The sequence below is a fragment of the Pelophylax lessonae genome (assembly GCF_965119305.1).
Source record: "Pelophylax lessonae genome assembly, chromosome: 12".
NCBI lineage: Eukaryota > Metazoa > Chordata > Amphibia > Anura > Ranidae > Pelophylax > Pelophylax lessonae.
This window is the reverse complement of record NC_138779.1, coordinates 90,505,560-90,519,461: the sequence shown is the minus strand read 5'-3', so window position 1 is coordinate 90,519,461 and position 13,902 is coordinate 90,505,560. Positions and strand designations below refer to the sequence as shown.

At 43.4% G+C, this 13,902-nt stretch overlaps 1 protein-coding gene across 1 annotated transcript in view; it reads left to right on the top strand.

Annotated features, from left to right (window-relative positions):
* Window positions 1–13,902, top strand: part of ATAD3A (ATPase family AAA domain containing 3A) — a 168,499-nt gene that overhangs the window by 31,577 nt on the left and 123,020 nt on the right. Inside the window, exons 6-7 of the mRNA XM_082273194.1 lie at window positions 2,760–2,925; window positions 7,088–7,157. Of these exons, the coding sequence (XP_082129320.1) occupies window positions 2,760–2,925; window positions 7,088–7,157 (236 nt within the window). The remainder of the gene's footprint in view (window positions 1–2,759; window positions 2,926–7,087; window positions 7,158–13,902) is intronic.

The following is a 13,902-nucleotide window of genomic DNA, read 5'->3' as shown; positions in this document are numbered from 1 at the left end:
GAGGAGAATATGTGCATCCAGTCTCTTGGATTCAAGCCACAACTTACCACACTTGCAGGGGGACTCTAGACCACGCACGTATGATACCACCTTCAGAGAAGCCATGACCTTCTGAAATCATAGGGCGACTAGTGTCGCCGGGGGTGGGGTGAGAGAGAGACCTACAATAGTCCAACACAAGTCCCAGGCAGCACTGAGGAAACCAGAGCAAAACACTGAAAATAAACAAACCTAAAATAAAACCAAATGCCCAAAGGACCAATATTTACAGCCAGTCTTGCCTCAGAGGGAAGAGAGGACTGTCGGAGGGCTAGGGGAGGCAATCAGGATCAAGGACTCTAAAGAGTCAGCCTATTTGAGGGAAAGTAATAAGGCAGCAGGCATGAGCTGTGTGGCACCTTCACTTCAGCAGTAATAATGCACACTACCTGTGCATTATTGAGTCAAGTACTACAGGGCTGAGGGGAAGGGGTAGTGTAACATCAGTCAGTAGGATGGTTGAGTCTGTGAAAAATAGAAGCAAGCTTGGGGTGAAAAGAGATCTCCAAGGGCAGGCGGTAAGTCACAACCTCACAATAGAGGAAAAACTATTCAGGCATTTCTAGGAGAGGGTGCTTGTTGTGAAGCTTGATGGGAGGATCCTGATCTTGGGTGATTCTGGCCACATCTATGTACTAGTTGCCATGCTGGAGGACGGGTAGGCACTGGCGAGGAGCACCAGTCAGGTATATCAACCTGAGACAGGTTAAGTTGAGCCAAAAAATTAGGCAGTCATCCCTATCCCGTAAAGTGATCTGTTTCCCATCCTTATGGACAGAGAGGTTAAACAGAAAGCCCCAGCGATGGTGGAGAGGTCCGCATCTCGGAGGGCTTCCAACAGTGGCTTCACTGCCTTGCATTGCATCAGTGTGCGACGAGAGATAACTTGGCGCCGTCAAAGTCCACATGAGAAACACCACGCATAAGAGGCATAATATGCTCTTTCAGAGAATATTTATGCAACTTTTATATGATGTCTCTGGGCTTGTCAGGGTCATCTGGACGCAGGGCCCTGTGAGCCCAATCGATATAAATATTGTCGGTGGACACCTCAAACCAGGATTTGCTTGAAAATGCCTTGTAAGGTGGGGGACAATGTCCCTTGAAGAGGTAGCTTCTGGTAGACCCCTGATCCGTATGTTCACTCTGCGACTTCTATTTTCAAAGTCGTCCGAATGATCTAGTGGGGAATTGATCCATTTATCCTGGGCTCTGCAATGGTCTTGCAGGGCTTGCATAGAAGGGACTATGTTATCTGATCTGCTTTCAAGGGATTCCACTCTGCTCCCAATCTGTTTTATTTCTGCTTGTAGGTTTTTTAATGTCCTGACGCAGGGCCCTCTCCACTCTCGTGGCAAATCTCTCCAGTTCCTTCTTGGTGGGGAGAGACAGGATGTGAGAATGAAGGTTTCTATCCCCCAGGTCCCCTTCAACAGCATCACCCTTGTCTTGACTGTCTGATAAACTAGGGGAGGATTGGAGAGGTAGCAAGGCCGGTACTAAGCTTGGTGAAGAGATAGGCGGGACCGGGTGGGAGACCGAGACATCCTGCTCCAGTGCCATCTTGGAATGCTCGGCAGATCCCCGACGGCTCACGGAAAAGTTAAGCATCTATGGAGCTAGACCGAGGCCGAGGGGTCCGCTGAGGCTGTGGAGACTGCTGCCCTTTAAGAGGCATCCTGTGGGGTGAGGAGTCTCCTGTATAGCCGCTGCGAGTGTTCTGAAGCGGTGTGCCCGGATCTCAAGGTCCGCACGTCCTCACGTTCGCATACCGAGACCACGCCTCTGCAAAATATTTTTTTGATTAAGTAAAGGTTGATTAAAACCCTGTCTGTTTATTTTTTTGCTGTCTGTGTCCCATTGGAAACATTTCACAGAGCTGTGCTTGATGTCATTAGCCTAGGCTTTTTACCAGACAAGAAAGACTGTATAAGGTATTTACTGGCAGAAAAAAAATGTTTTACTATCCAAAGTTAAAACAACAAGGGCAGATTATTTAATAGCTTTAACTTGCTTAGATATCACTGGAGCAGGTGTCTTCCTTGAACGATTTACCCTTGCCTCTTAAAATGTTGGATTTTTCATCACTTTTTGTCCCAGTGACCGTGGTTATCAGGATAAATAGGGCGTGTCTACCCAGCAGAGACACAACATCAATTAAGAAATGTAATCCTTCCTTATTCTATCCAATACTCAACCTTGGTATGCTTTGTGAATTTCTTCCAGATCTGTGCAGTAATCCAAATATGAACATTTTTCATAGTGCATGGACATGCTATGTACTGCATAGTGCTGATGTTACTGCTACTGCTTTTATATGGTATTATCTGGGTTTGTAGAGCCATTTGGTGCAGGGAAAATAAATGTACATCCTTTTTTAGCAATCAGGTTGGCAGCAATCTTGCGGACATGGCGATCTGGTCTACAAAATAAACCTGTAACTTTTTGTTTCTTCTAACAATGAATCCCCATCCAGACAACTGGGTTATTATTGGAGTCTGATAGGCTGTTATACATTGATTCCAAATATCATCTGGGAACTCCAACAAAGAGATTAACTTCTAAGCTGATTTACAAAATGATCCTGTACCTTTTTTGTTTCTGCGGAAAATGAAATCCCATCCAGACGACTGGTACACATTTTAAAGATTTTAGGAAACAAGGTGAATAAAGTGTCTTTTCTTCTCTCTGCTTATACTTTATTTTTTGTTCCCAATTAGCCACGGTGGAGCATGAGATGGAGTTGCGACATAAAAATGAGATGCTTCGAATTGAGGCAGAGGCTCGAGCTCGTGGCAAGGTAGAACGAGAAAATGCTGATATCATCCGGGAACAAATTCGCCTCAAAGCTGCAGAACATCGTCAGACCGTCCTGGAATCCATCAAGTATGTAGGAATCATTTTCATTGCTTGCTTAAAAAAAGTAATTGCATTTCATTTTTAATAATTAAAAAAAATGAATTTCAAATATCTTTTGGGGATTTGAGCTAAATGCTATCACCACCTCAGCAGCCTCAGCATTATACTAAGAATAACAACCGCACATATCCCACGAACCGCGAACGCTAGGTGTTCAAGAGCCTTAAAGTGTTTCACCGAAAGTGAACTGCCTTATGGAAAATTCTTTTAATTTGACTTCAAGTGCTGTTGCAATCTTCTGTGAAAAGTAGAAAGCCAATCCCACGAACAGAAGATGGGGAAAATGATGGAGGGTGACAAGGGTGCGCGATGGAAAAATGCTGATAGGCTTCAGATTTCTGTACTTCACCACAGCCCACCTGAAAGTTGCATTAAAGAGAAGAATGGACAAAGCTTTTTGGTCATATTTCTCTCCTGGGTCACAGGTCACTCCCGTGAGTGCTAAAGGAGCAGCGCAGAGATCAGTGACCACATTCACCGTTCTCTGCTGCTCCAAGCTGATCAAGAACTGAGCGCTCAGCGGTCATGTGATCACCCAGTTATGGGAGCTTAGAGCCCGACGTGGGCGGCATCAAACCAATGCTACAGTATAGAGGTGAGTATAATTTTTTATTTTTTTTATTTATCGTACATCACAGGATACAGAGCAGCCATATTCATAACTATCTGCCCCACCTATAGGTGAAAGGACACTGGCAACCAATTAAGACAGGAAGTCCCCCTCTATATAACCCCTCCTATACAGGAAGTATCTCAGTTTTTTTCACCAGTGTCTTAAAGGTGATGGTCACGGATTGGAGAAGCTCTCCATGTTGGGTTTTTTTTTTTTTTTTTTTTTACAAAAAGGAAGAAAGAAGATTTAGGCTATAAATCCCGATCAAGATCTCTGATTAAATGATTCTAGCTGTGCTTCCTCTGTGTTTACCTCCCCTGAAGGACCAGAGGCGTCAAGCCAATCTGAGCCATGACGGTTGTCAGGCATAGTAGTAACATCCAGTGCTTCTGTCTCAGCCTACATCACTAAGGACGATTTGGCATCGGCGTTAGCCAGCCTTGAGGGTAAAATTGCTGGCATGATTGCAGCATCTCAAAAATCCTATGTGAAATGTGATAGAAGTTCAGGATTTGGCATCGGCGTTAGCTTTTATTGATATTTGCATTCCTGTCTCTAGGACTGAAAGTAGGGGAAATCCAAATTTTGGGTTTTCCCCAGAACAGGAACAGAGGGGATCACTTGTATTAATGACACATACCTAAGTGAAGATTTCCTTCACTTTCTGTTCTGTCTACAGGACTCTTCCCCAATGGGACACAGATGGCAAAAAAATACTGACCGCTTTTAACCCTTTCTTACCTTTTCCAAAACTGTGAAAAAATTTTAATTTTTAAGCTGTCGTGTTTTTTTTTTTTAAATTAAACTCCTTTTCCCAACATTGATGAGAGGCAAGAGAATCACGTTAGAAAATAAATATTAATCACAGGCTGTCTTGTTACATTTGTCTGTACAGTTGTTTAAGGATTGGTGTCATCATTTATTCATTCCTGGTTCAGTCAGCACTTCACAGTCGTCCTACATTAATTTCTATAGTTCAGCTTGGGCACATTCCTGCCAGATGTACTACAAAGTACTTGCATTAACACCCATTGTGCCAAAGGGTTAATTATTGGAGTCTGGTAGGCTGAGTTATGCACTGATTTCATAGATCACCTGGGAACTCCAACCGTGGTATCACCTTCAAATGGTCCCTGACTCTTTTCCTGAACACCATGGGATTTTGGGTGATTTTAGCATTTCTATTGCATTCTCAATTTTTATATAATAGTTTCATGTGGAAAGGAACAAGTTTTGTTTTTCCTAGCAAGTTATTATCAATGCATGTTTTTGCAATCAGTCAGGTTCCTTGCTTAGGCATTATCCAATGAGGGAGGAACCAAAGGGGTCCTGAAAGTTTGCATATTTAATCATTTAAAGTAGTATTAAGCCCTCATTGTTTTTAATTTAACACATTGAGTGCAACAAAATAAACTTTTATCAATAAACGGTTGTTAAAACTCTTACTCCGGCACCTGCAGTTTACAAACTTTTTATTGCTGGTGGCTCTTGCTTTCTCAGTGCTGCTACCCTGAGCTTCCAGTCTCCACAGTTAACAGTAGACAGTGCAGTCTGAAGCCAGTCTGTTTTTTGAGGAGGAAGAATCAGGGACGCGCCTTTCCATTCTAAGCTACTGGACTGTTTTGTTTCTGTTTTATAAAATGGGAAACCTGGAGCAATGGTCATAGCACCAGCTTTAAACTGGAACATATGCATGGATTAAAATAAGTTGCATACTCCTGCTGTACACATCTGCTGAAGCTCTACTCTCCTCTTGGTCTCACTAAGGCTCCGTTTCCACTGCCGCGGCTACGAAGTCGTGCTACTTCTAGCGCGACTTCGTAGCGAAAGTAAACTGCGGCTTTCAGTGCGACTTGTTCCTCATTATAGAGGGAAGTCGCACTGAAGCCGGCTCAAAAGTAGTGCACGAACTACTTTTGAAGTCGCCGCAACTGAAGTCGCGGCAGTGGAAACGGGCCGAATTGAAATCAATGGCTTTTGACTTGCTGTGCGACTTGACACGTCAAGTCGCACAGCAAGTCGAACTAGTGGAAACCGGCACTAAAGGCTTTTACAGCAGCAGGAGCCATTAGTGAGGAGAAAGCAGGGGCTGGGCCAAGCCACGCTGTGTGTGTCTACTGACACCTGCATGAGTGTCCCCATAGCAAGCAGCAGTGGGGGACCCCAGAAGAGGAGGCAGGGGGCCGCTCTGTTCAATACTATTGCACAGGGCAGGTAGTTCTAAACCTGTTATTTTTTTTTTTACCTAAAATAAAAAAGTTCTGCAACCGCTTTAAGTTAGACAATAAGAGTGTAACTTAAAAGGGACCTTGCATTTTCATTGCAAGGTCAGCTTTAAGTTAAAGCGGTGCTCCAGTCTCTGGCAATTTTTAAAAATAGCTGTGCGTTGTAGCAACCAATCACCTGCCAGTTAACTTAAACAATTAACTTGAGCAGCTCCTGCCCATCGCCCAATTCTGCTGTGCCTCCCACCCTCCACTCTGCCATGAAAATTACAGTGGCAGGGGTTGGAGGAAAGAGCCGACTCCTTAGTGGCGACCACCGTGGTCCAGATGGGACAACGACTCGGTCTGGATCCAGACCTTGGTCTGCCATTTAGTGATGCCTGGATTAGAGTGTCTCTCAGGAGATGTAACCTGCTCTGCTTTCCCTAGTAATTCCAGAATGATGGTGGTGTTAAGCCATGCAATGCAGGAGGTTGGGTATAGTAAGTATAAATCCAACTCCTTTTCTTTACAGGTACATTTTGTAACTGCTGACTACTTTTATTTTTAAGGGAAATTATATGTGGACCTTGCATTGTACTGCAAGGTCTACTTTAAAGAGACAGGTTCCTAAGCAAATTAAAAAAACACCAGTTTCCTACAGAAGTAGAGGTATTGTATGTGAATCTCTGGCAGCCAGTGTCTTCTACTTTCCCCTCTGTTACAGTGTTGCAGCCTCCGTCTGTCTATTTGGCATGCAACACGTCAAGGCGTTTCAGATGCTTATGTCTCTTCTCATTTGATGTGGTTCCTTACTCTGACCCCCTACGTCCCTGCTGAGTCCAGTCGTGACATAGGGGTCAGAGTGAAGAACCATAGTGTTCCTCACTAGTGTTCATGCACACAGGCATCTGATGCTCACATAAGTGTTTATTATTTAAGAGATTGATGTAGTCTGCAGTGCTAAAATGGAAGGAAAGTAGAAGACATGGGCAGCTTGAGAGACTAGTATAAAACCACTTCTATTGCAGGAAACTTGGCTTTTTGCTCTCTATAGGGATGAAAGATTAGTTATACTTGTCCATCCAGTGGGCGGTGATTTCATTTTTCTCTTTGTTCAAGAGCCACAGCCACCTCTAGAATCCAACACTTCCAGGTGTGTCAGATGCCTGCTCCACTGTACACCACTGTCATTCCATCTTGTGTCCCCCTTTATTACTACAGGGTGCTTTCATTTGTTCAGAATAGCAACAAAGTTGCTAAAAGTGTACACCATTTTAAATCCGGAACTAACTGTGTATTCTCATTCTAGGACTGCAGGAACTGTGTTTGGAGAGGGTTTCCGAGCCTTTGTGTCAGACTGGGACAAAGTGACCGCAACAGTAAGTCCTGAATAACAAAGGAAGGAGTGGAAAGTCTGTTGTCTGATGGACCATAATTCTTCTGTTTTTAGAGTAAATAAAAAAAAAAAATTGTATCTGTGCTGAAAACCCGTTTAAGGAATTGAAACAAATGGCAAGTTACCAATTATCTGTGTGGTCAGGTCATCTGAACTGTATAGACCAGCCTTTCTCAACTGGTGTGCCGCGGTCCTCGGGTGTGCCGCAAGATCATGGTAGAGAAGGGCTGTCAGATGAGCCCGGTCTCCTGATCCCTTGCCGAACTGTACATCGGCACTGCGAGGGAGCTCTGTCAGCCTCAATAAAGTGAAAGGGAAGGGGAGTGTGCTGTGCGCTCTGCTTCCCCTACAGTGCAGTACCCAGCTTAATGAGGAAAGGTATTGTACTAGTACTTTTAAAAGGGCTTTGTGTGTGTGTGTTTGTGTGTACAGTATCCCACAAGTGAGTACACCCCTCGCATTTTTGTAAATATTTTGTTATATCTTTTCATGTGGCAACACTGAAGAAATAGCACTTTGCTACAATGTAAAGTAGTGAGTGTACATCTTATATAACAGTGTAAATTTGCTGTCCTCTCAGAATAACTCACAGCCATTAATTTCTAAACCACTGGCAACAAAAGTGAGCACACCCCAAAGTGAAAATGTCCAAATTGGGCCCAAAGTGTCACTATATTTTTTGTGTAAAGGAGAGGGTGAGGTAGATAGCGCTGCCTCTGGTAGGTATGGTGTATGTCACAAAGCAAAAAAGATGGTGGTCACAAAAATATATAATAAAATACAAATAATGTAAAATCACATCAATAAATGGTATGGAAATAAAGTTCAATGTGCACACACAAGGGGTGTGTTTAGGCAAAAAGGGGTGCCAGTGAACAAAGTGATGGTCCCCCAAAGGGATCTAGGAAGTGAGAAATTGGTACAAACTGGGTACCAACTAAAGTGCTTGGAGCAAGGGAAAGAAAAGGGGGTAAATAAAGTGCACAGGGAATCTGCAAGTACAAATATTAACAGTATAATAATCCAGTGGCTTTACAGTAAAAAAATGACATCAAGGTGACTAGGTGAAACGTGGATATTGGTGAAACCAATAAATATAGTGCCAAAGAGAAATGGGTATAAATAATATAAAAATTGTGGTTTAAACCAAGTGCAAATGTAAATAATTAATAAAAGTCCATGAACAAAATAAGTGATATCTCCCAAGCAGTGGATTGGTCTAGAGGTGGTCCGTTTCCAGGTGTATAGGTAATGGATAAGGAGTGCTCCCCTCTTATATGCCCCGCACTCACCAGAACTCCAAACCCCCACAGGGGGTATAAAGCGTTGTGCTCTCCTGGGGTATATGTACTCTGGTGGGAAATGAAACCTCCTTACGGTCAGACCTCCAGTGTAAAAAGATTCAGACCCGAGACACTATCCAAATGAGGTATCCTTAATATGGCTCCAAGGGACATCTGTGGGATCAAGGGGTAAAGGAATATATGGGGGATCCGGAACATATATGGAAAGATATATTTTTTGTGGTCACCATTATTTTCCAGCAATGCCTTAACCCTCTTGGGCACAGAGTTAACCAGAGCTTCACAGGTTGCCACTGGAGTCCTCTTCCATTTCTCCATGACGACATCACAGAGCTGGTGGATGTTAGAGACTTTATGCTCCTTCACGTTCCATTCGAGGATGCCTGACTGATGCTCAATAGGGTTTAAGTCTGGAGACATGCTTGGCCAGTCCATCACCTTTACCCTCAACTTCTTTAGCAAGGAAGTGGTCATCTTGGAGGTGTGTTTGGGGTGCTTCTCATGTTGGAATACTGCCCTGCGGCCCAGTCTCCGAAGGGAGGGGATCATGCTCTGCTTCAGCATGTCACAGTACATGTTGGCATTCATGGATCCCCCAATGAGCTGTAGCTTCCCAGTGGCGGCAGCACTCATGCAGCCCCAGACCATGACACTCCCACCACCATGCTTGTCTGTAAGCAAGACACACTTGTCTTTGTACTCCTCACGTGGTTGCTGCCGCACACGCTTGACACCATCTGAACCAAATAAGTTTATCTTGGCCTCATCAGACCACAGGACATGGTTCCAGTAATCCATGTCTTTAGTCTGCTTGTCTTCAGCAAACTGTTTGCAGGCTTTTTTGTGCATCATCTTTAGACTTGTACGTCTATTGCCCAAAGACAACCTCTGGATATGATGCTGAGCATGTGCACTCAACTCGCTTGGTCGACCATAACGAGGCCTGTTCTGAGTGGAACCTGTCCTGTTAAACCGCTGTATGGTCTTGGCCACCGTGCTGCAGCTCAGTTTCAGGGTCTTGACAATCTTCTTATAGCCTAGGCTTTCTTTATGTAGAGCAACAATTCTTTTTTTCAGATCCTCAGAGTTCTTTGCCATGAGGTGCCATGTTAAACTTCCAGTGACCAGTATGAGAGAGTGAGAGCGATAACACCAAATTTCACACACCTCCTCACCATTCACACCTGAGACCTTGCAATGCTAACGAGTCACATCACAACGGGGAGGGAAAATGGCTAATTGGGCCCAATTTGAACATTTTCACTTAGGGGTGTACTCACTTTTGTTGCCAGCCGTTTAGACATTAATGGCTGTGTTTTGGGTTATTTTGAGGGGACAGCAAATTTACACTGTTATACAAGCTGTACACTCACTACTTTACATTGTAGCAAAGTGTCATTTCTTCAGTGTTGTCACACGAAAAGATATAATAAAATATTTACCAAATTGTGAGGGGTGTCCTCACTTTTGTGAGATAGTGTGTGTTTGTACATGTGTCTGTATGTATGTGTGTGTATGAATGTTACTTTTAATCTTGACCCCCCCCCCATTTCTATACTGTCAGAACTGCTTTTTTTAGGGACTTGTTTGTGATAGCAGCAAGGACTGCTGCTGCTCTGAAAAGCAATCCATACTCGTATCACTTTTCAGAGACTGACAGGTGGTAAAGAGGCAATATGTTGCCTCCTTACCACCTGTTTTAGGCCTGTAAATGCAGCATTACCACATCACAACCATGCAATGAACACAGTTGCGGGGTGGTTGCAGTGCAGCCCCATTCACCCTGGCTATACCTCCAGCTGAAGCCACAGCATGTGTACACCCCCAGCTTCTGCCTCTGCAGCCAAGGGGGAAAAGTTGGGGGTGGTAAACACAGCTCAACTATGTGGTTTTACCGCCCCTCTAACCTGACGTGTGCAAGCCCTTGGTTTAGTGTGGCTGCGTGTAGTACAGCCCATTCATTTCAATAGGCTTCCCTACCTGCAGAAATGCAGGGAAAGAAGTCCCTAACCCTTTTTTTTTTTTTTTTTTTTTTTTAATTGCGCCATACCAAAAGCACCCCATGTTTGCCAGTGTGTGGGGGATCATTAGGAATTAATGGCACCCTTAAAGAGCAGAGCTTTCATCTGTGTGTCAGGAACGAGCGCAATTTTGCATGTGTTCCGTGATATACATTAACGTGAATCAAGCCTTGGACAGGGGTGCCTCAAGACTGAAAATACTTTTCAAGGGCGCCCTGCCTGGAAAAAGGTTGAGAAATACTGGTATAGGCTTTCAAACTAGGCTTCAGCTTGGATGCAGATCGTCATTTGCTCGCTTATATCATTATCCATTCCCCCTGAAAGTCATGTGCACTCTTACCTATCTCCACAACCTAGTTGTCGGCCTAGTGGTTATTCCAATGACAAAGATAGCATTTGTAATATGTGGTGTATCTTCAGTTAGAAATTGGTTACTTCTAAATAGCTGAATTAGGAGAATATTGTACATACTGACAATAACTGATGAATTGAGTTAGAAACTTTTTACTATACAAACTGATATTTCAAGAAAGAAGTCCGAAGGGATTGCTGCATATAGAAATTATTTGGAAAAATCCATGTGATACATGTATATCAGAAGCATTCCAGATGACCGTTTTGGGCTAACACGATAAAGCCCTTCATGAAACTGATATTTCAATGTACAATAATAGAAAGTACCACAGTAGTCTAAACAACTTGTGGCCGCTTAGTATGAATTTGGCAGCTTCCCAGTCTTTGCCAAAGAACAATTATAGCATCAGCCACAGATACCGTTTTTATCAATTTTAGAATTGTTTGCAGCTCTCCAGCCTTCTTGGACTGTATCATTTATTTCTCAGTTATTTTTTAACTAAAGGTCCTTACATCAGAAAGACTCTTAGTCACTCGAGATGCACTGATAACTGTTTAGGTACGAGTACCAATGCTTTTTATCCAGCACTCACTGATACCAATTACCAATCACTATTTTTTTTTTTTTTTTTGTGCAGTGCAATTTGAGCCTATACAAAAAGAATGGGCTCAAATCACACTTCAAAGAACCACATGTGATTTGAACAGGAATGCGGTGAGATTCCAGGTCCGAATCCCATGCGGTTTTGCACACTGCTCCTCTGTGAACCAAGGCGGAAGTCACTATGACAAGTCTGGTTTCGCACAGGAGCAGTGCAGGAAATCGCATGGGATTCAAACAAATTCCTATTCAAATCAAATGCGATTCTTTGCAGTGTGATTTGAGCCCATTCATTTTGTATGGGCTCAAATCGCTCTGCACCGCACAAAAAAATATCGGTATCGGAGAATTTGCACAAGTTAAAGTACTCGTGCAAATGCTTAGCATCGATAAAGTTATCGGTGCAACCCTTATAGTCACCATTCACTTTAAAATCTGACTGTACAATCTCTGTCCTACAACTTAGGCTTTCCAAAACTTTGTATTTTGAAGACCTACCTAAACTATCCAATTTTGCATTGTATTAGAAAAGCTCTTGTACTACATACAGTACTTGTTGGTAAATCCAAAAGTGATTGTATAGTCAGATTGTACATATTGTAGTGTGTGTGTTGAGCTTTATACGGCACAACAGTAGGTGTTAGTGAGGAGCAAGGATCTCAGGCTTCAGCCGGAGCTAAAGCCCATTGTAGGGAGTTTTTCAATCCACAATTTCTTTACTGACCCCTATCACATCTGTGAACAGAAAGAGCAGTATTCTGCTCAGTACCCAATGTTGATGCCCTGGGTACACATCCGTTATCATTGATCACAGCTGTATACATGGATCCAAGTCCCCTCTGCCTCTCACTTTCTCCTGTTTATTTCAACTGTCAACCAATTTCTCCTTTATCACAGGCTGGGTTTGGTGACCTTGGTGCCAACCACCTGCCAAAAACCCACAAAACTGATTTTGGACAGTGAAGCTGTTAATCTGCTCACTGGATCTCTGGCGTGTAAAATGGCTGCTTCCATCAAAAGCTAATCGCATTTTTTCCCTTGGCAGTGCCTTTAAAGCAATGTTGCTGTCAAGTTGCTTTATTTCAGTACAGCTCTTCAGCTTTGTTGCCACTAGATGGTGCTGCTGAGATGAGCTTGGAGCATTTTCTGCAGGTGTTGGCTGTTTGCAGTTAGTGACAATCGGTAGACATGGCGGATATTTGTGTTGCCAGGCTGTGTTTGTAGTGCAATGCAGAGCTGCCTTCTAATAAATCCTAGTAACTGGAACAGATTCCAGGTTTTACCTGTGCTATTGCGATTACTTGAAGACATTAGGATGTGTAATGTTTCTGTAAAAATGCAGAATAGTAAATAGACTTTTGAAAAGGTAACATTTGGCATATTCCACTTCCATTGCACCTTTAAGCCAGCCATACGTGGATCGCAATTCGCCTGGTTCAACAGGGATCAGTCAAATTTTGTTCCATGTATGGGCAGGCTCGTTGTACAGAAGCTTATTTACCAATCAACCTCTGTACAATCAGCATGTCCTATTTTTCCCCGTTCGATCAGGGCTGATGGCTGTAGCCTACAGCAATGATCAGTATATTCTGACGGCGGGGAAGTCTCGCCCCTGTCAGAATAGAAAGGTATAGGGGGAGGATTCCTCCATCCACATAAAGTGTGTGGAAGGAAGATTTGAGTCACTCCCAAAATTCTTATTTCTGGGGTTAATCTGCTCATCTCTGTTCACTATTTATGTACATCATGACTGAATGATTGTGTGTACTGAAATGAGGAAGAAAGCCTGATTATTTATTTATATATATATATATATATATTTGTAGAATTCTGCCGCAGCATGTTGCAGAGAAGGACCCTTTCTTTCTGTGAATGTGTGATCTCTCAGCAGAGGTCCTACGCATTCCCTTTGCCTGCAAACGTATGGCTCTGCAGTTGGTAAAGCACATGCTCCCTGTTGATTGGAGAGCTCTGGCTACATCGAAGCAGGGGACATGTCAGATCTCTGCAGAGGGACCACTGCTTCCATACAGAGCAAGAGTCCTACTTTGCAACTCTATTCTATGATGGCGATTAGTGATGAGCCCAACTGCCTTGGGTTTGGTTTGAGCAGTCTTCAGAGAATTCCATTGACGTTTAGATGCTGAACCCAAGCCCTATTGAAATAAATACGATTTTATAGGGGGCTTTACACAAAAATACAAAAAACTGCGGGAGGAGGTCCCCTTAAAAATGTATACCAGACCCTTAAGGAGGGAGGGGGAGAGAGTAACCCCCCCCAAGTCATACAGGCCCTCAACATAGGAGGAGTGTTGTCCCCATGTTGCTGAGCACCAGGGTCTTATCCCTACAACCCTGGGCGGTGGTTGTAGGGAGCTTATTGGAATCTGGAACCCCCTTTAATAATAAGGCTAAAGACACCCAAACATTTAACAAGGCCATTAAAAA